The following is a 21,964-nucleotide window of genomic DNA, read 5'->3' as shown; positions in this document are numbered from 1 at the left end:
TAAGAGTTCACATGCTACAGATAAAAAGGTTGCCCGTGCCACAGCAAGGATCCCGCATACCTCAGCATGCAAGACCTGGCGCTGCCGAATAAATAAATACAAAAAAATATTTTAAAATGTATTTTTAAAAGGTATCCTTTTAAATAAACATAAATAAATATATTGGTCTTCGGGTGAAGGTGTCTGGAAAGTGAAAGTGTTAGTTGCTTAGCCATGTCCAGCCCTTTGCCACCACACAGACTGTAGCCCACCGAGCTCCTCTGCCCATGGAAGTCTCCAGGCAAGAATACCGGAATGGGTAGCCATTCCCTTCCCCAGGGGATCTTCTCAACTCGAGGATCTCCTACATTGCAGGCAGATTCTTTACCGTCTACAGCCACTTGGGTGAAGGTGGCTAGACAAGAAGCCACATCATGGACTCTGAGTTCTTCAGGGAGATCTTGAAAAGATGAGGAAAGGAGAGGCAGTGTGTGACATCGCCAGGGTCTCTGGGGACTGGGGCCTGGACATGATGCCAGGGGCTGCCAGGATATATGGAGGGGGACCAGCCTGCTTGCCATTGAACGATAGTGTTCTGAACTGAGGTGCCTAACCAAAGGCCACAGTCTAGCCCATGACCTCTGAACCTTCATGTATGCCTGAAACAAATGGCCAGGAGAGTAAAAAATCTGTTGACTAAAAAAAAAAAAGGCAGAACCTAAATCGTGAGAATTGTCTTACTTGGGGCATTACTGAGGGCTTCAGCCTGGATGCAGCCTCTCAGGTAGCTCTGAGGATAGTACTGGGAGACGAGGGAGGAGCCAGGATATACAGGGGCTTTGCGGAAAACACACACACACACACACACACACACATACACACCCGGAACAGGTAGGAAAACACCAAAAACTTCCTGTTAATTAAAGAAAACCCAGACAGCTCAAGCTGCTGCATTCAGCGCTTTTCTCTGTGTGGGCAGATGCAGAGTCTGGCCTTGGCCTTCTCTGGTGGTCCACTGGTCACAGTCCACCTGCCGATGCGGGGATGCGGGCTCAATCCCTGGTCTGGGGAGAGCCCACCTGCCGGGGAGCGACTGAGCCTAGACCAGCCGCGACTACGTCCGTCCCGTCCCTCGAGAGGCCGGGAGCCGCCTCCGAGCCCACTTGCCTAGAGCCTGCGCTCTGCACCCAGAGAAGGCGCCGTTCTGGGAAGCCCGCGCTCCGCAGCAAAGACCAGCAGCCACTCGCCACGATTAAGAAAGCCCGCACCCAGCAAGGAAGACCCAACACAGCCAGTAAATTAACTAATGAACTTAAAAAGAGTTTAATGAAGTCACTTCTGTGGTATGCGCCTTACCTAACCTAGCGTCAGTATCCTCTTTTTGTATCCACCCTGAGTCCCCTCGGGATGCTCTGTCAGGGGAGGCTGATGGCTTGACGGCCACCCCATCCTTGGTTTACTGAGATGGCAGGGGGCATTCTTTGTCCACAGACCCCAGATTACCAACACCCACAGAGATCCCCAGATGTCATATTAATTTGGGAGGAATTTGCACCAGGTAGCACGACTTGAGTAGCTTAAACAACAGAAATATCTGCTCTCTCAGTTCTGGAGCCCAGAAGTCTAAGATCAAGGTGCCAGCGAGGTTGGCTCCTTCTGAGGTCTGTGGGGGAGGGTCTGTTCCCTTCCTTTCACAGGCTCTGGCGGTGACCTGGCCATCTTTAGGGTTCCTCGGTGTATAGAAGCATCCTCACCTTGGTCTCGCCTTCACCTTCACATGGAATTCTCCCAGTGAAGACGTATGCGCGTCTCTCTGTCCAAACTTCCCCTCATTCTAAAGACACTAGTCATCCTGCATTGCTGCTGCTGCTGATAAGTCGCTTCAGTCGTGTCCGACTCTGCGCGACCCCATGGACAGCAGCCCACCAGGCTCCTCTGTCCACAGGATTCTCTAGGCAAGAGTGCTGGAGTGGGTTGCCATTTCCTTCTCCAAGTCATCCTGCATTAGGTCCACCCTAATAGCCTTATCCTAACTCATCACCTCCACAAAGACCCTCTTTCCAAATAGAGTCACATCCTGAGGTCTTATTGGAGGTCTGAATTCAACGTAGGAATTTGGTGGGTTCACGAGTCAACCCTTAACACAGGGTTAAGGGTCTAGCTCTTCAAGGGAATTTGTATCTTCAAGATGAAAGTGGCCTGGGATGGCTGTTAGTCGGTATAGACGGGTTGTACTGTAAACGCTGACAGTTGTTTCGGGTGTCTGTTTGGGTTTTTGTAAAGTAACTTTCCGATAACCTCCAATTCATGCCTGATTACCTCTGATTGCCAGGCATCCACGTCCAAGACGGTTATCTAGAATAAACACCTTGCCAGGCACACCTTTGTTTTAGAGATTTTAGTTAATTTGACTGTTTGGGCCACCTGTTTTTTTTTCCTCTCTCTCTTCCTGCACTTTCCATTACGGCTCAGGTACTTTAAATCCACCAATAAAAAGTGAACACAAAAAAGCCTAGGCCCCCACCCTTGACCCCAATAAAAGCGGAACCCCAGACCCAAGATCTCAGCCTCTCTCTCTACCCTCAGCGGTGCTGTGGGGCTCCAGGCGTGCTGTGTTCTTCCAGGTCCTGTAAGTAATAACCTTTATTCTTTCAAAGATCTCTGATGATTATTGTTAAAGGGCATCTTGCAGTTGAGAAAAATGGCGTTGCCTGATCCAGCCACAGCACTGGTTAGAGATAGGCTGAGAGTGCCGTGTGACAGGTTTGCTAGTCACTGATCTCAGTGACCAGTGGTGTAAGAAACCAAAGTGTATTTCTCGCTCATGCAAAGACTGCTGCACGTCTGCAGGATTCTTCCGAATAAGTGTCTTCCATGCTGGGACTCAGGGATCCAAGCTGCCTTCATCTTCCACTTCCACCGTGAGGGGCACAGAAAGCCTGGGGCATTGTAGGTGGCCTCTCCCTCGCTTCAGCCCGGCAGTGGCTCTCAGCACTGATGCACACACACCTTTTACTGGCAAGATTCAGTCTCCTGAGCCTAACCTGGAGGGGGCCCTGGAGAATGTGGGGAGCAAGTGAAATGACGGTGGGCAACATCACCTCTGCACACTGGCATTTTGGGGATGGGTGTGGGGAAGGGTTAACTGAAGGCCCCGGGAGCTAAATTCTTAGCAGCGGTGAAGGGCATGAAGAAGCCCTCTATTTGGGAAATAGAGTCGCAGTCTCCCTGAGGCCGAAGAAAAGAAGGAAGAGCAGCAGATTCAAGGAGCATCAGTCAGCTCCATCTCCAAACAGGGGACGGCTGGGGTGAAGTGTCAGCAGTGCGTGCCTGGAGGCGGGGTGGAGGGAAGCTAGGACACCCTCACCTTTTTCTAGAAGGAATGGAGGAAGAACAGACGATTTAGGAAGGAAAAGAGCAAGTGGAGATGCTGGTCCACGTCAGTGGGAAGACCATCTGTCCCACTGCAGTCCTGTCCCTGTGGAGATCCCAGGGGCCACTGGGGGCAGGGCGAATCCCCAGCACCTCCTGAAAGCCTCACCCCCTGGTACTTCATGGAGGCTTAATATGTACTTCCTGTGGATGGCTGATTGATTGAATGATTAATGCTAAATGCCCTATTTCTTATTCCCAAATGGCATACTTAGCGGAAGAGAGCAACCAGTCAACAGCTGGGGGCCCCTGCCCTCTCCTGAAAGTGGGTTCAAGGGGGTGACTAGTGGCCACACCCAGACCTGATTATCAGAGTTTATTCACTCAGGAGAAAGAAATTACAGAATCATCTGAAATTTGGCATCAGCTGATGGCACATTAGGTGTTTCCATCCTCAGCTCTGTCCTGCTAGTTGATTGATGAGAGGCAAAAAAAGGGGGGGTTGCCTAGGGGAGAGGCATGCCAAACTCTGAGTCCAACACCTGGCCATAAGGCCACCCCGTCCCCTAACCCACCAACCCCCAAGCTCCCAGAAGGATCAGCTATTTAACTGGAGTTCGGAATAAACAAGGCGATCTCTTGGAGCTGTTAACTTGGGATCCTCTGAGAAGTAAATAGCCAGAAATGAATACCCAGTCCCCGATCACCGGCTGCCTTCAAGTGGCTGTGGGGTGTGTGTGTGAGAGTGTGTGTGCGTGCACATGCAGGCACCCAGGAGCACAAGTCTGCACGTGCCTGATTTGCTGAGACAAGAGGGTGTGGTGTGCACAAGTGTGTTGTGTGCGTACGTGAATCTATTGTGATAAAGGAGGTCCACCGTAGTAGGTGAGCACCAGAATGTACGTTTTTTCCATTCACTTGGGTGTGAGTAGGTGTGAGTTTGAGCATGTACAAGTGTAAGTGTTCAAAGAGAGGGTGCTGCTTTAGTTCTCAAGAAAAACACTGCAGATTGGACTCCATGGGCAGAATTCCCAAGCCTTGACTCCAGGGTAGAGGGTGAGTAAGAAACATCTAATGCGGGACACACAGCCTAAGACCTCAGGGATCTATCTCCCAGTTTTATGCAATGATCTGGTCGCCACCTTCGAGAAACTCTCAGGTGGGTGAGGAGCATGGTGGTCTCATTGGTGTATATTGCGGGGAGGGGTGATCTTGACCAGTGGCAAGTTCGACAAAGCTGGGAAGTGCCCCCTCCACGTGTACTGTGTGCCTGATGAAGGTAGTCACGCTGGATCCCGCCTGGGGCTGAGGAGCGTGTCTGTGAGTTCTTTTAAAGGCTCTCTTCATCAGAACTGCTGAATGCTAGCAGGAAAGCAGAGCCCGGGGCAGAAGCTAGTATCACCTGGGAGAGGGGTCTAGGCTGTCCTATCTGTATTCCTCCCCCACAGAACCCTCAAGATGAAGACCCTCCTGCTGCTGGCAGTGATCATGGCCTTTGGTAAGAGTTCATCCTACCTGTCATCCTGGTGGCTCAGAGGGTAAAGCGTCTGCCTGCAATGCCAGAGACCCAGGATCGATCCCTGGGTTGGGAAGATCCCCTGGAGGAAGGCATGGCAACCCACTCCAGTATTCTCGCCTGGAGAATCCCTTGGACAGAGCAGCCTGGTGGGCTACAGTTCACGGGGTCGCAAAGAGTCGGACACGACTGAGCGACTTCACTTTCATTGTCACTCACCAGAAGGGCGAGAGCCCAGGGAAGGAGGCTCCTTCATTCCCAAGGCCCCCTTCCGCCGTGTCTGTCCCCCTCTCTGCGGGAGGAAGACGAGGACCTTTGTGGGGAGGGGGAGTGGCAGCGAGAGGCGGAGGTGGACGTGCCGTCCCAGGCCCCGTCACCAGGCAATGTCCTTCCAGCCCTTCTTCAGGTCCATGCATATTTGTGGGATTTCGCGGCAATGATCAAGCACACAACAGGAAAGGGAGCCGTGTCCAATTATGGTGCCTATGGCTGCTACTGTGGACTGGGTGGCAAAGGAACCCCCAAGGACGCAACGGATTGGTGAGGCCACCCCCAGCCCTCCCGCCTCTGCCCACTGGTGGCCCCGGCTGGGGCGGGAGCTGAAGGCTGGCGCCTCACCTCAAAGAACACCAGCGAGGCTCGGCTGAAACAGCAGCCGTCCTGGCGGAAGCTGTGCTCTGAACTAGTCCCTGTCCCCGGGTCTCTGCTCGGGGTCGAGGTGGGTGAAACCACGGCACCCGGCTCCCTGGCGCGTGCAGAGGCCGCCCCCATAGCTCAGTCTTGTCGCAGGTGCTGTTGGGAACATGACTGCTGTTACAAAAAGCTAAAGTATCATGGATGTGGCACCAAGTTCCTGGGATACAATGTGTCCATCCGCCGGGGCCAAATCATCTGTGGTAAGAACAAGTCCTACCGACTGCACCCAGCCTCCTTTGTTCATTTTCCTGTGTGTTGGCTGTGCCGGGCACCAGAGCTAGATACAAAGGGACAGGTCTCTGCCTCAAGGGCTCACGGTTGAGTGGGAAGTAAGGAAAAGGAAAATCAACACAGTAGACTCTGATACGCAGTCAGGACGAGGGCGGGGCTCTGAGCACAGCCTGAGGGTCGAGGAAGCCTCCACAGAATGGTGACCTCCAAGCTGCAGCCTCAAGGCGGAGAGGAGTCAAGGGGAAGGAGGGCTGGGGCATCCCACCAAGACGACACAGCAGGGTCCAGGGGGCCAGAGGGAGCTGTAGCAGTTCTGTGCTGCGGGAGGGAAACGTGAGGATGAGACAGAGCAGTGAGCAATAATGCTGGAGAGAAAGAAAGGTGTCGGGTTCTATTCACATTTTGTCCTAAAGAATTGGCGAGCTCTTTGGGGGAAGGAGTGACGTGACCAGACGTGCATTTCAGGGGACTTGCTCTAGGGTGGATGGAGACTGATGGAAGGGGGTGTATTGTCTCGATGCAGACAAGAGGCAGCAAGCCCTTGACCTGCAGCAATGGTGGTCAGCTGGGGCAGCTCCTCGGCTGTGCTGCCAAGGGTCCAGTCCTTTCCCAGCCTTCTGCCCTGCCACATCGGCAACGTGATTCCAAGGCACCCTAGAGCTTCATGAGTTGTCGCTTCACCCTACAAAAGAGGCTTCCCTTTACAAGCCTCTCTCCAGAGAGAGGAAATTCATCCTTCCCAGAAGCCCCAGCAGACTTTCCCTTGGGGCTCACTGGAGGGCAAGGTCACGTGCTTCTCCTGCCCTAATCACTACAAAAGGAACAGGGACGACCGTGACCTATCAAGAGCCGCTCCCCAACGCCCCGGCCAGGGACCTTGCCCCTGAACGCATCTGCTGGGGAGAAGGAAGAGACAGTGGCTAAGAGAAAGGCTTTTCACAGAATCCCAGTGCTCAGCTGCTGGTGTTCTCACGACACTGGGCGTGGGCTCTCTGAGGGCCCACACAGGGCCCTCATCAGCCAGTAATATCTGAACGTCTATGCTTGTCCCAGACTAGAAACCCTGGGAGAACAGGGGCTGTGTCTTGTCCCTCGGAATTCCCAGAAGAAACCATGGAATATTAACTAACCCCACCCTGTTTTTATTTTCTTGTGGTTTCAGAGAATCAAGGTGTGTGTAGACGTATAGTCTGTGAATGTGATAAAAAAGCTGCCAGATGTTTTGCAAGGAACCAGAACACCTATAATAAAAAGCTCCAATACTACAAAAACTCTCGGTGCACAGGGAATGCCCCAAGTGCTGAGAGGCCCCCAATCCTGGACGCCTTACCACCCAGTGCTGAGCCTCCACTCTAGCACCCGACTCCCTGCCCTCGCCATGTTCCCTTGCAAATGAAGAAAACCCCCTCTTCCATCCTAGAGACCAGCCGGGAGCCCTTCTCTCCCCCAACAGAAGCCTTCTATCTAGAAAGAGAAGCGCAGATCTGGGCATGTATGCCGAGCTCCTTGCCCCTGCTTCCTTGGACAGCCAGAGGTTTTGTTCCTCCCATTTCCACTCTTCTTCAAGTCCAAAGTCATGTTTAGCTGTGGCAGCTACACTCCTGGTGGGCTCTTCTGAATAAAACAATTTATTTGGCAAACTGTATGTGAGTGTGTGTGTGTGTGTGTGTGTGTGTGTGTGTGTGGTACTCACAGGTACCTCTAGTGTGAGAACAAACCAGGACGAGGGAATAAAAATATGGGCTTCCCTGGTGGCTCAGTCGGTAAAGAATCCGCCTGCCATGCAGAAGACCCGAGATCGATGCCTGGTTGGGGAAGATCCCCTGGAGAAGGAAATGGCAAACCACTCCAGTATCCTTGCCTGGAAAATCCCACGGACAGAGGAGCCTGGCAGGCTCCATGGAGTCTACGGCATCCCAAAACACTGGGCATGACTGAGGGACTACACTTCACTTAGCGTCAGGCTGGCTGAGTCAAATCCCCACCACCACCACTTCCCTAAGCCTTAGCGCCCTCATCTAAATGAAGATCGCTTTGTCCCAAGGGCCCCCTGGCTTATTGGGGAAGTTAAATGGATAATGGACATAAACCACCGGCTCTGACCTGTCTGCCTCTGTCCTTATTGTTACAAGAAAAACCCAGCCTTCCACCTCTCCTACCCTGGGCAAGAGCAGCTCCTGCTGGCCTGTTGGGGAGAGACAGAAGTGCAGCTCTTGATGTTTGGGGGTCTATAATCCAAGTCTTCTGTGAGGCACAATCTTTTATTTTGCTGGCCCAGAGGTGGGTCAGTGTAACACTGGCCGCTGATGGGACTCTCAGGGCACTTATCCCCTCACCCAGGGCTGGCTTCCTGGGCTTGTGACCCAGGCAGAGCCCCAGTGGGCACTGCACCTAGTTTACGGCTCTGCCCCCAGCCATTGCAATGTTGTTAATGACGTGGAATCCACAAAGTACGGGACCCACAAAGTAGGTGGCTGGTCCATCCCTCACCTGGATGCTACATCCCCTCTTGTCATCCAAGGCTCCTCTGAGATACTCCCACCTGGACCAGAATTCTTCAGTAATCTCCACCAGAGCTGCTGGCTCTGTACAGTGGGGAAGGGCTCAAGGAAACGAGTCCGTGGCTTTTCATCGGCTGAGTCCTTACCAGGAAGGAAGGGGACTCGTTCCTTCTTCCCACTGGGCTCTGCTAACCTTCCACAATGTGAGACCTCTGCCTTCTGGCTCCTCAATTATATTTCATTGAGGTTTCTGTTTATTCATTTCTTACACAGCTTTCACATAAATGTATTTCCACATTAGAAGTTTTTGTTTTTTTTTTTAAGTATTAAATAATTCTTCCTCACAAAGGAAGATTAGGAATCAGAGTATAGAAAAAGTTCAGGCATAACTCTGAATTTGGAAACAATCACTTATACGAGGTTAGCTCTTCTAATTATTAAAAAATGAAACCATTTCTGAGCGTTGACTATCCTGTTTGAGCATGTCCGTCCCATGGAAAGTAACAGGACCTCCCCCAGGATGCTCCCGCTGCCCCTCATCCATTTCTGTTGCCTCTTCCCTCTTGCTTCATCACCGTCTAATACCCCACAATTGACTCTTGAACAACAAGGGTTTGAATTGCTTAGGCCCATTTATACACAGATTTTTTTTCAATAAACAGACATACACTAAGTTCAGTTCAATTCAGTCGCTCAGTCGTGTCTGACTCTTTGCAACCCCATGAATCGCAGCACGCCAGGCCTCCCTGTCCATCACCAACTCCTGGAGTTCACCCAAACTCATGTCCATCGAGTCAGTGATGCCATCCAGCCATCTCCTCCTCTGTCGTCCCCTTCTCCTCCTGCCCCCAATCCCTCCCAGCATCAGATTTTTTTCCAATGAGTCAACTGTTCGCATGAAGTGACCAAAGTACTGGAGTTTCAGCTTTAGCATCATTCCTTCCAAAGAACACCCAGGGCTGATCTCCTTCAGAATGGACTGGCTGGATGTCCTTGCAGTCCAAGGGACTCTCAAGAGTCTTCTCCAACACCACAGTTCAAAAGCATCAATTCTTCGGCGCTCAGCCTTCTTCACAGTCCAACTCTCACACCCATACACGACCACTGGAAAAACCATAGCCTTGACTAGATGGACCTTTGTTGGCAAAGTAATGTCTCTGCTTTTCCATATGCTATCTAGGTTGGTCATAACTTTCCTTCCAAGGAGTAAGCGTGTTTTAATTTCATGGCTTCAATCACTATCTGCAGTGATTCTGGAGCCCCCCAAAAATAAAGTCTGACACTGTTTCCACTGTTTCCCCATCTATTTCCCATGAAGTGAAGGGACCAGATGCCATGATCTTCGTTTTCTGAATGTTGAGCTTTAACCCAACTTTTTCACTCTCCTCTTTCACTTTCATCAAGAGGCTCTTTAGTTCCTCTTCACTTTCTACCATATGGGTGGTGTCATCTGCATATCTGAGGTCATTGATATTTCTCCCGGCAATCTTGATTCCAGCTTGTGCTTCTTCCAGCCCAGCATTTCTCATGATGTACTCTGCATAGAAGTTAAATAAGCAGGGTAACAATATACAGCCTTGACGTACTACTTTTCCTGTTTGGAACCAGCCTGTTGTTCCATGTCCAGTTCTAACGTTGCTTCCTGACCTGCATATAGGTTTCTCAAGAGGCAGGTCAGATGGTCTGGTATTCCCATCTCTCTCAGAATTTTCCACAGTGTATTGTGATCCACACAATCTAAGGCTTTGGTATAGACATACACTACAGTACTACAAAAAGCTGGCTTAAAACTCAACATTCAAAAAACTGAGACCATGGCATCCAGTCCCATCACTTCATGGCAAATAGATGGGGAAACAATGGAAACAGTGACAGACTTTATTTTCTTGGTCTCCAAAATCGCTGCAGATGGTGACTGAAGCCATGAAATGAAAAGACAGTTGTTCCTTAGAAGAAAAGCTATGACAAACCTAGACAGCATATTAAAAAGCAGAGACAATGCTTCCCTGACAAAGGTCTGTATAGTCAAAATTATGGTTTTTCCAGTAGTCATGTATGGAATGTGAAAGTTGGAACATAAAGAAGGCTGAGTGCCAAAGATTTGATGCTTTTGAAATGTGGTGATGGAGAAGACTCTTGAGAGTCTCTTGGACTGCAAGGAGAGCAAACCAGTCCATTCTAAAGGAGATCAGTCCTGAATATTCATTGGAAGGACTGCTGCTGAAGCTGAAGCTCCAATACTTTGGCCACCTGATGTGAAGAGCCGATTCATTAGAAAGACCCTGATGTTGGGAAAGACTGAAGGCAGGATGAGAAGGGGATGACAGAGGACGAGATGGTTGGATGGCATCACCTACTCAATGGACATGAGTTTGAGCCGGCTCCAGGAGATGGTGAAGGACAGGGAGGCCTGGCGTGCCGCAGTCCATGGGGTTGCAAAGCGTCAGGCACGACTGAGTACTGAACAGCAACGGTGCTGCGTGATCTGAGGTTGGCTGAAGCCTGTATGTGGGGAATCACAGATGTTGCGGCCACTGTGAAGTCACAGGCAAATATCCAACTGTGCAGAGGGTCAGTGCCCCTAACCCCCATGCCATTCAAAGATTACCTGTTGTATCTTTTGTTTCATAACCTCTCTCCACTAAAATGTAGGCCCCATGAGAGTACTTTTGTTTTTTTATTAATGTACTTCAAGTGCTTAAATTAGTTTCTGGATGAAGGCGGCTATCAAGAGGCCAGAGCACTGATGTTGAATTATTGGGAAAAATCCTGAGAAGATGGGAAAAGGCAGGGCGGTGTGTGACATCACCAGAGTCTTTGAGTGCTGGGACCTGGACACGATACCAGGGGCCACCAAGATATATGGGGGTGAGGCGTGTTGCCTGCCATAGAAACAACAGTATTCCAAAGCTGAGGTGTTTGACAGAAGGCCAAGGTCCAGCGCATCACCTCCGTACCTGCATCTAGGCCAAAGACAGATGTGAGAGCAGAAATCTGTTGATGGGAAAAAATGCAGAACCTAAACATTGAGAATATTGCTTTACTGGGGGCTTTAACAAGAACTTCAGCCCGGATACATACTGTTGGGTAGGTCTGAGGACTGTCCTCAGCGGTAAGGGAGGAGTTGGGATATGTAGGAGTTTTTGCAAAAATAAGCAAACAAACAAAAAAGCCCGGGTAGTTAAACACCAAAAGATATCTGCCAGCTAAAGGAAGACCTGATGTCTCAGGTTAATAAATTTGGCGCTTTTCTATGTGTTGAAGATGCGAGAGTCTGGCGCTGATGCAATCACTCCTGCACCGTGCCTCGTGCGCCTTACCTGCCGAGGGCTGGTGCCCTGATTCCCTCCGTTCTGAGTCCCCTCGGGGGCGCTGTCAGGGGCGGCTGATGGCTGCATGGCCACAGCGTCTTTGTTTACTGAGATGGCAGGGGGCATTCTTTGTCCTCAAATCCCATATTGTCAAGACCCATGGGGATCTTCGGAGGCTGTTTAATTTACTAGGAATTTGTACCAGGAACCATGACCTGAGTAGCCTGAACAACAGATATATCTGCTGTCTCAGTTCTGGAGCCCAGAAGTCTAAGATCAAGGAGCCAGTGAGGTTGGCTCCTTCTGAGGTCTGTGGGGGAGGATCTGTTCCCTCCTCTCCCCAGGCTCTGGTGGTGACCTGGCCATCTTCAGGATTGCTTGGTGTGTGGACGCATCCCCACCTCAATCTCAGCCTTCACCTTCTGGAAGGTGGAATTCTCCCAGGGAAGATGCATGTGCATCTTTGTCCAAACTTCCCCTCTTTCTAAAGATACCGGTCATCCTGCATTCAGTTCAGTTCAGTCGCTCAGTTGTGTCCGACTCTGTGACCCCATGAATCGCAGCACGCCAGGCCTCCCTGTCCATCACCAACTCCCGGAGTTCACTCAGACTCACATCCATCGAGTCAGTGATGCCATCCAGCCATCTCATCCTCTGTCGTCCCCTTCTCCTCCTGCCCCCAATCCCTCCCAGCATCAGAGTCTTTTTCAATGAGTCAACTCTTCGCATGAGGTGGCCAGAGTCCTGGAGTTTCAGCTTTAGGTCCACCCTAATAAACTTATCCTAACTCATCATCCCCACAAAGACCCTCTTTTCCAAATAGAGTCACATCCTGAGGTCTTACTGGAGGTCAGGATTCAACGTAGGAATTTGGCGGCGACAGGAGTCAACCCTTAATGCAGGTCTAGCTCCTCAAGGAAACTATATTCAGATGAAAGCGGCCTGGGATGGCTGTTAACAGATAGGTTACTGTAGTGTAAAGCCTGACAGTTGTGTTGGTTTTTTGTAAGGTATTTTCCTGATAACCTTCAACTGGTGCCTGATAACCTCTGGTTGCCGGGCATCCAGGTCAAAGATAGCGATCTAGAATCAACACCTTGCCAGCCACGCCTTCATTTTATAGATTTTGGTTAATTCGACTATTTGGGCCACCTGTTTTTGTGTTGGTTTTTTTTCCCCTCTTCCTGCGCTTTACATTACTGCTCATGTATTTTAAATCCACCAATTAAGAGTGAGCCAACAAAAGCCTAGGCCCCCACCCTCGGCCCAAATAAAAGCAGAACCCCAGACCCAAGATCTCAGGCTCTCTCTACCCTCGACCTTGCTGTGGGGCTCCAGCTGCACTGTGTAACTTCCTGGTCATGTAAGTAATAAAACTTTATTCAAGGATTTCTGATAATTATCATGAAAAGGTATCATGAAATCATAACAACCATGAGGTCTAATCCAGCCACAGAGCTGGTTATTGATGGGGTGAGACCACCATGCTTGCTGCTCACTGATCCCAATGATCAGTAGTTTAACAAATCAAAGGGTATTTCTCACTCATGCAAAGACCATGAGTGAGGCACGACTGAGTAACTGAACAGCAATGGTGCTGTGTGATCTGAGGTTGGCTGAAGCCTGTATGTGGGTGGACTCTCCTGGACAAGGGTCCTCCACGCGATGACTCAGGGACCCAAGCTGTCTCCATCTTCCGGTTCCACCATTCAGGGCTCAGAAACTGGGGCACAGGACGTGGCCTTTACCTCACTTCTGCCTGGCGGTGACCCTCAGCACTGATGCACACGTTTTGCTGGCAAGATTCAGTCTCCTGAGCCTAGCCTGGAGGGGGGCCTGGAGAATGTGGGGAGCAGGCGGAATGGGGATGGGCACCATAGCCTCGGTCTCTGGCTTTTGGGGGGTGAGTGTTGGGGACTATTAACTGAAGGTCACACAAGTTAACCTCTTAGCAGTGGTGAAGGGCTTGAAAAAGGCATCTACTTTGGAAATAGAGTCACTGTCTCCCTGAGGCTGAAGAAGAAAGAGCAATAGATCCCAGGAGCATCAGTCAGCTCCATCTCCAAACAGGTGAGGACTGGGGAGGAGGGGGCGGCAGTACACACCTGGGTGAGAGTACCGGGACCTCTGGACAGTCTCTTGCTTTTTCTAGAAGGGGAGGAGGAGGAAGAGAGGAAAGAGGAGCCAGAAGAGAAGGTGGAGGTGCTGTTCCAAGCCAGGCGAGCAGGTGTCATCTGCCCCACTGCAGTTCTCTCCCTGCCGGGGTCCCCAGGATCCCTGGGGGCGGGACGAGTTCTCATCACCTCCTGAGAGGTTCATAGGGGGCCTGGCACTTTGTGGAGGCTTAGCATGTACTTCTTGAATGACTGGCTTATGGAATGAATGAATAACAGTAACTGCCCCGATTCTTACTCCCAAGCGGCTTACTTAGCAGCAGAAAGGAAAAACCCTTGGCCAGCAGCAAATGGCCCTTGCCCTCTCCTGGAAGTGGGTTCAGGAGGCTCACACCCAGACCTGGTTACGGGGATTTATTCACTCAGGAGGGACACCCACAAGAAAGATGACAAAATAACCTACAATCTCGGCGTCAGCGAATGGAGCGTAAGGATGGAAAAACCTCAGTTCTGTGCTGTTGATGAGAGGGGAAAAAAGAGGATTGCCTCGGGTGAGTAGCCTGCCAAACTCTGAGTCCCCCAACTAAGGGGGGTATCCCCACCCCATCCCCTACCCCACCAAGCTCCCAGAGGGATCAGCTATTTAACTGGAGTTCAGAATAAACAAGGTGGCCACTTGGAGACACCAATTCAGGATCCTCTGAGAAGTAAATAGCCAAAAATGAATATCCAGTCCCTGATTACTGGCCGCCCTCAAGGGTGCCTATAGTGTGTGTGTGTGTACGTGTGTGTACATATGTGCATACGTGTGTGTACGTGTGTGTACATGTGTGTGTACATGTGTGTGTACATGCATACATCCATGAGCACAAGCCTGCATGTGCCTGACTTGGTACTACAAGAAGGTATGTGTGCACAAGCGCATTGTGTGCATACGTGAATGCGTAAAGGACGTGTAAAAGGATGTCCACATTAGTAGATGAGTATAGAGTGTGTGTGTGTACATATGCGTGTGTGAGTAGCTGTGTATTTGCGCATGTACAAGTGAAAGTGGAAGTCACTCGGTCGTGTCCGACTCTTTGTGACCCCATGGAATTCTCCAGGCCAGAAGACTGCAGTGGGAAGCCTTTCTCTTCTCCAGGGGATCTTCCCACCCCAGGGATCGAACCCAGGTCTCCCGCTTTGCAGACGGATTCTTTACCAGCTGAGCCACAAGGGAAGCATGTTCATGGTTAAGATGTGAAAGAGACGGCGCGCTATAGTTCCAGAGAAAAGCACCGCGGGTCCAACTCCATGGGTGGAGTCCACAAGCCTCGACTCCAGTGTGCGGGGGGAGTAAGATACACCTACTGGGGGGCACAACACACGGCCTAAGACCTCAGGGATCTCCCAGTTTGGTGGGATGGCCTGGTCACAACCTTCCAGGAACTCTCAGGTGGGTGAGGAGCATGGAGGTCTCTGCAGTGTTTCATGGGGGGAGGGGGTTCTTGGCCAGTGAAACTCAGCAGAGCTGGGAAGCGCCCCCTCCTCGTGTACTGTGTGCCTGGAGCCAAGGAGCGTGTCTGAGAGTTCTCTTAAAGACGTCTTCATCAGGATTGTTGAATGTGAGCAGGACAGCAGGGGCCGGGGCAGATGCTGGCGCCACCCGGGAGGGTCTGTCTGTAATTCCCTCAACATGAAGGCCCTCCTGCTGCTGGCGTTGATCATGGCTTCGGTAAGAGTCGACAGTGACCTCTCACCAGAAGGGGAGCAGCCCGTGGAGGGAGGCGCCTCCAACCCCAGCTTCCGTTCCCTCTGCATCTGGCCCTCTCTCAGTGCAGGGAAGAGAGGTTGCCTTGGAGGGGGAGGGGGGGAAACAGAGGGAGGTCACAGCGTCTCAGGCCCCGCCACCCGGCAGTGCCCTTCCAGCCCAGCTGCAGGCCCGTGGACACCTGGCAGATTTTCAGAAAAAGATCAAGTACATGACAGGAGGAGAACCTGTGGCCACTGATGGCTTCTGGGGCTGCCCCTGTGCGGTGGTGGCAGAGGACCCCCCAAGGATGCAACGGATGGGGGAGGCCACCCCCAGCCCTCCCATCTCTGCCCACCTGTGGCCCCGGCTGGGGTGGGAGCCGAAGTCTCATGTTGGTATTCCACGATCAAAGAACCCCAGGAAGTCCCTGCTAAAAAAGCAGCCAGCCTGCTAGAAACTCCGCTCTAGACTATTGGAATGTGCCTGGGTCTCTGCCCGGGGTCAATGGGGGTGACCTGGGTCCCTGGGCTCTCTGGAGATTGGGGGGCAGCCCCGATAGCACAAGCTCGTTGCAGATGCTGCACAGAGCAAGACTGTTGCTACAGAAAGCTGGAGAATCGTAGGTGTGGCACCGCGTCCCTGAAATGCAACTTTACTCTCCGCTGGGACCTAATCGTTTGTGGTAAGAAAGAGTCCTACGCCTCCACCCAGCCTCCGCTGTCCATTTTCCTTAGTGTCCTCTGTGCTGGGCACCAGAGCTAATGTTAATTCAAAGGGACAGTGCCCCTGCTTCAGGGGGCTCGCGGAGGACTGGGGAGTAACAAAAATGAAAATACAACATGGCAGATTCTGATAGGAAGTGAGGCAAAGGACTCTGAACACCAAGAACGGTGACCTCCAAGCTGAGTCTTCCAGGCTGTGAGGGGTCGGGAAAGGAGGGTTGGGGACATCCGAACAAGAGGACATAGCGGGATCCAAGGGGCCAGAGGGACCTATAATGATTCTGTGCTGATGAAAGGAAATGTGAGGATGAGACCCAGTGGTGAGTGATGATGCTGGAGAGAAAGAAAGGGGCTAGTCAAGTCCCCAAGACGGTATTGTATTTAGATTTTGTCTGAAAGAATTAGGGAGTTCTCAAGCAAAGACGTGACATGTTCAGGTTAATTTGCAGAGGACTGACTCTGGTTGAGTGTGGAGGAAGACAGATGAAGGGGGTCCATGCAAGAGACAGAAAGCTGTAGACCTTTAGCAATGGTGGGTCCAGACGCAAGGGGTGGAGGCTGCCATTATGATAGGCCCGAAACAGGGTCACCTGAGCTTGGTGCTTGACTGGGAGCTGTTGGATGGTTATACCACCATGTGGATGGTACAACTGAGAGGGCCTGGTAGGGGAGGGCAGGAAGACTTCCACTGGGAACAAGTTGAGCTTGGAAACTTCCAGAACACCAAGGGAAATGAGCAGCAGGCAGCAGGATAAAGGAACACACAGATGAAGGGGAGGCCTGGACACGGATTCAGGAGGTGGCCACAGAGAGCAGAGACTTGGATGGACCCACCCACTTGATCTTTAAAGGCCCAGAAAGGAGAAAAGCAAGGAGGTCAAGGAGTTGGGCCAGGAGGAGATGATTAACAGCAGCCAGTTTAACAGAGGGGTCTTTCAGGATAAGGGCTGGCCGGGCTCCTTGGATTTAGAGGCAGGAAGACCACTGGCGACTCAGTGGGAGCTGTTCCCATGGATCTGCGAAGGCAAAGCCAGCTTAGAGTGGGCTGGAAGGTGGGTGGGAGGAAGAGAGGCTGCAAGTGTAGACAACCTTCTGGAGCAAGTTTGGCCATGAAGGGGAGGAGAGGTGGGTGGTGGCTGGAAGAGATTGCCTAATGCCCTGGACAGCTGACCCACGAGTGGGATTTTGAGAAACCATGGACTTTTCCTTAACAGCCTGAGGTCACTGAGATCAGAAATTATGTCTTCCCATCATGACCTTTTCATAAGGTCATGTGTCTTTAGCAAGCTCTGGGTCAGTTCAGTTCAGTTGAGTCACTCAGTCTTGTCCAACCCCATGGACTGCAGCATGCCAGGCCTGCCTGTCCATCACCAACTCCCCAAGTTTACTCAAACTCATGTCCATTGAGTCCGTTATCCCATCCAACCATCTCATCCTCTGTCATCCCCTTCTCCTCCTGCCCTCAATCTTTCCCAGCATCAGGGTCTTTTCCAATGAGTCAGTTCTTTGCATCAGGTGGCCAAAGTATTGGAGTTTCAGCTTCAGCATCCCTCCTTCCAACGAATATTCAGGACTGATCTCCTTTAGGATGGACTGGTTGGATCTCCTTGCAGTCCAAGGGACTCTCAAGAGTCTTCTCCAACACCACAATTCAAAAACATCAATTCTTTGGCACTTAGCTTTCTTAATAGTCCAACTCTCACATCCATACATGATTACAGGAAAAATCATAACTTTGACTAGATGGACCTTTGCTGGCAAAGAAATGTCTGTTTTTTAATATGCTGTCTAGTTTGGTCATAACTTTTCTTCCAAGGAGTAAGCATCTTTTAACTTCAAGGCTGCAATCACCATCTGCAGTGATTTTGGAGCCCCAAAATAAAATTTGTCACTGCTTCCACTGTTTCCCCATCTATTTCCCATGGAGTGATGGGACCAGATGCCATGATCTTTGTTTTCTGAATGTTGAGTTTTAAGTCAACTTTTTCACTCTCCTCTTTCACTTTCATCAAGAGGTTCTTTAGTTCCTCTTCACTTTCTGCCATAAGGGTGGAGTCATCTGCATATCTGAGGTGATTGATATTTCTCCTGGCAATCTTGATTCCAGCTTGTGCTTCCTCCAGCCCAGCGTTTCTCATGGTGTACTCTGCATATAAGTTAAATAAGCAGGGTGACAATATACAGCCTTGACGTACTCCTTTCCTGATTTGGAACCAGTCTGTTGTTCCATGTCCAGTTCTAACTGTTGCTTCCTGACCTACATACAGATTTCTCAAGAGGCAGGTCAGGTGGTCTGGTATTTCTACCTCTTAAAGAATTTTCCAGTTTGTTGTGATCCACACAGTCAAAGGCTTTAGTATAGTCAATAAAACAGAAATAGTTGTTTTTCTGGAACTCTCTTGCTTTTTCCATGATCCAGCGGATATTGGCAATTTGATCTCTAGTTCCTCTGCCTTTTCTAAATCCAGCTTGAACATCTGCAAACACACGGTTCACATACTGTTGAAGCCTGGCTTGGAGAATTTCAAGGATTACTTTACTAATGTGTGAGATGAGTGCAATTGTGCAGTAGCTTGAGCATTCTTTGGCATTGCCTTTCTTTGGGATTGGAATGAAAACAGGCCTTTTCCAGTCCTGTGGCCACTGCTGAGTTTTCCAAATTTGCTGGCATATTGAGTGCAGCACTTTCACAGCATCATCTTTTAGGATTTGAAACAGCTCAACTGGAATTCCATCACCTCCACTAGCTTTGTTCATAGTGATGCTTCCTAAGGCCCACTTGACTTTGCATTCCAGGATGTCTGGCTCTAGGTGAGTGATCACACCATCGTGATTATCCGGGTCATGAAGATCATTTTTGTACAGCTCTTCTGTGTATTCTTGCCACCTCTTCTTAATACCTTCTGCTTCAGAAGGCTCTGGATGACAAGCAACAAGATGCCCACCTAACAGAGGCTCAGAGGGTGAGGAAGTCTGACTCTCCTGTAGCAGAGTCTGGAAGAGGGCAGTGCCAGAGCGGGGGCGCCTCCTCAGCTGTGTCACCAGGGATCCAGTCCTTTCCTAGCCTTCTGCCCTGCCACACTGGCAACGTGATTCCAAGACACACTTAGAGCTCCAAGAGTTACGGCTTCACCTTACGGAAGAGGCTCTCCCTTCACACATGGCTCTGTTTGGAAATTCATCCTTCCCGGAAGCCCCCAGCAGACTTTCCCTTGTGGCTCACTGCTCAGGGCAAGGTCATGTGATTCCCCTGCACTGCTCACTACAAAGGGAACAGGGACGACCATGACTGGCTTACACCCACCAAGAAGCATTCCCCGACTCCAGGGAACAGGGGCTTTGCACCTGAACACATCTGCTGGGGAGGAGAAACAGCAAGGCTTACAGCAAGGGTTTTCACAGAATCCCAGTTCACGGCTCGTGTCCCCATCAGACTGGGTATGGGCTTCTAAGGGTAGGAATTCTGTCTCCCCATCAATCAGAAATATCTGGACACTGGTGCTTGTCCCAAACTAGAAATTCTGGGAGAACACGGGCTGTGTTATTCCCTCAGATTTCCCATGAGAAACCCAAGAATATTAACCAACCATCCAGTGTTTGGTCTTCCTGGGTGGTGCTAGTGATAAAGAACCCACTTGCCCATGCAGGAGAAACTAGATACTCAGGTTCCATCCCTGGGTTGGGGAGATCCCATGGAGAAGGGAATGGCTACCCACTCCAGTGCTCTTGCCTGGAAATTCCATGGACAGAGGAGCCTGCTGGGCTATAGTCCATATAGTTGCAAAGAGACAAAACTGAAGCGACTTGGCACACACATGTATCCCATGTATATTTTCTTGTGATTTTAGAGGATTGGACCTACTTTAAATGTCAATGGTGCAAATGTGATCAAATAGCTATCATTTGTTTTGCAAGAAACATGAAGACCTATAATATAAAGCTCCAATACTATAGCAACTGTCAGTGCAGTACGCCCAAGTGCTTGAGAAGCCCCTGAGCCTGGACACCTTGCCTCCTAAAGCCGAGTTTCCACTTAGCTCCCCACTCCCTAGCCTAGCCACGTGCCCTGGCAAATGAAGGAAACCCCCTCTCCCATCCTAGACACAAGTCAGGAGGTCTTCTCACCCCAAACAGAAGCCTCTGTCCAGAAGGAGATGCTCAAGTCTGGGCGTGGATGCCCAGCCCCTTCCCCAGCTTCCTTGGGAAGCAGGCCATTTTTCCACCGGTCCACTCCTCGTCAGCTCCAATGTCATGTTCTGCTGTGGCAGCCACACTCCTGGTTGACTCTTCTGAATAAACCAATTCATTTGGCAAATTGTGCACATGTGTGAGTGTGTGTGAGTATGTGTGTGAGTGTGTGTATGTGAGTGTGTGTGAGTGTGTGTGTGTGAGAGTGTGTGTGTGTGCGAGTGGGTGTGTGAGTGTGCATGTGTGTGTGTGAATGTGTGAGTGTGTGAGTGTGTGAGTGGGCGTGTGTGTGTGTGTGAGAGTGTGTATGAGTGAGTGTGAGTGTGTGAGTGTGTGTGAGTGTGTGTGTATGAGTGAGTGTGTGTGTATGTGTGTTGTACTCCCTGGCTCTTTTGTGCAAGAACAAATTAGTACAAGGCAATCAAGTGTAAAGGGTTAAAAATACCAGCCTTAGAGTGAGAACGGCTGAGTCAGAGCCCCACCACCACTTCCATACGCCTAGTGCCCTTATCTAAGTAGACCACACTTTGGTACCAAGTGCACAGGCTTGTTAAAGATGGAAAAGGGATACCGGGTGTGAACCACTGGGCCTGGCGTGCCCACATCTGTGCTTCTCACTGTGAGTAAAACCCAGCCTTCCCGCCTCCTTCCCTGGGCAAGAGCAGCTCCTGCCGGCCAGCTGGGGGCAAACAGCAGGACTGCTCTTGATCTGGGGAGGCACAGGCCCGTCTTCTGTAAGGCATGTTCTCCCACGTTGCCAGCCTGCTGAAGGTGGGTCAATGTATTGGAAACTCAGACCACCACCGGCACTCTCCGAGCATTTACCCCCTCGCCCAGGGCTGGCTTCCTGGGCTTGTGACCCAGGCAGAGTCCCAGTGGGCACTGCGCCCAGTTCACGGCTCTGTCCCAGCCATCGCAGTGTTGTTCAGGACGTGGAATCCTGCATTTAATTCTGCACTGGGAGCCGCAAAGTAGATAGCTGGTCCTGCCCTCACTGGGGTGCTAATTCCCTTCTTGTCATCCTGGGTTCCTCTGAGATATTCCCACGTGGACCTGTATTCTTTAATAATTGTCATCAGAGCCGCAGGCTGTGTACAGTGGGGAAGAGCTCTAGGAAGCAGAGTCCGCATCTTTCCATTGGCTGAGTCTTTTCTGAGAGGGGGTCTTTCTTTCCTTCCTTCCAGGGGGCTCTTCTATCCTTACAGGATGTGAGTGCTCCCCCTTCTGGTCGCCTGGCTGTATTTCAATGAGGCTTCTGTTCATTCGTTTCCTACATAACTTTCTTGTAAATGTATTCCCAAATTAAAGGTGTGTTGCGTTTTGTTTTGTTTTTTAAAAGACGAGGAATGAATATTTTTTTCCTCACAAAGGGAAGATTAGGAAACAGAGTACAGAAAACGTTCAGCCATAATCCTGATATTGGAAACAACCGCTGGCTCTTGACTCTTTGGATTATTAAAAATTGTGACTGTCACACGTGATCACATCCGTCCCCTGTAAAGTAGCAGCCATCTTCCCCCGTGACACTCTCGCTACAGCTCTCCATCCCTGCTGTCCCCTTCCCTCTTGCTTCACCTAATATTCCACAGGGGACTCTATTCT

At 50.7% G+C, this 21,964-nt stretch overlaps 1 protein-coding gene across 1 annotated transcript; it reads left to right on the top strand.

Moving 5' to 3' along the window:
* Positions 2,488–7,437, top strand: LOC102170006 (phospholipase A2, membrane associated). Its single transcript, XM_005676913.3, has 5 exons — positions 2,488–2,608; positions 4,800–4,849; positions 5,263–5,407; positions 5,657–5,763; positions 6,957–7,437. Exons 2-5 carry the CDS (start codon positions 4,810–4,812, stop codon positions 7,148–7,150), a joined length of 486 nt encoding a protein of 161 aa, XP_005676970.2. The 5' UTR covers positions 2,488–2,608; positions 4,800–4,809; the 3' UTR covers positions 7,151–7,437.

Source organism: Capra hircus, chromosome 2 (assembly GCF_001704415.2).
Source record: "Capra hircus breed San Clemente chromosome 2, ASM170441v1, whole genome shotgun sequence".
NCBI classification, from domain to species: Eukaryota; Metazoa; Chordata; class Mammalia; order Artiodactyla; family Bovidae; genus Capra; species Capra hircus.
Note: the sequence above shows the minus strand (reverse complement) of the source record. Positions and strands in the feature narration are given on the sequence as shown.

Excerpts from the sequence above, each read along its gene's own strand:
- LOC102170006 (XM_005676913.3), top strand. The coding sequence starts at position 4,810 with ATGAAGACCCTCCTGCTGCTGGCAGTGATCATGGCCTTTG. Across the intron at positions 5,408-5,656 it reads CCCAAGGACGCAACGGATTG|GTGCTGTTGGGAACATGACT; the intron begins GTGAGGCCACCC and ends GTCTTGTCGCAG. Across the intron at positions 5,764-6,956 it reads CCGGGGCCAAATCATCTGTG|AGAATCAAGGTGTGTGTAGA; the intron begins GTAAGAACAAGT and ends TTGTGGTTTCAG.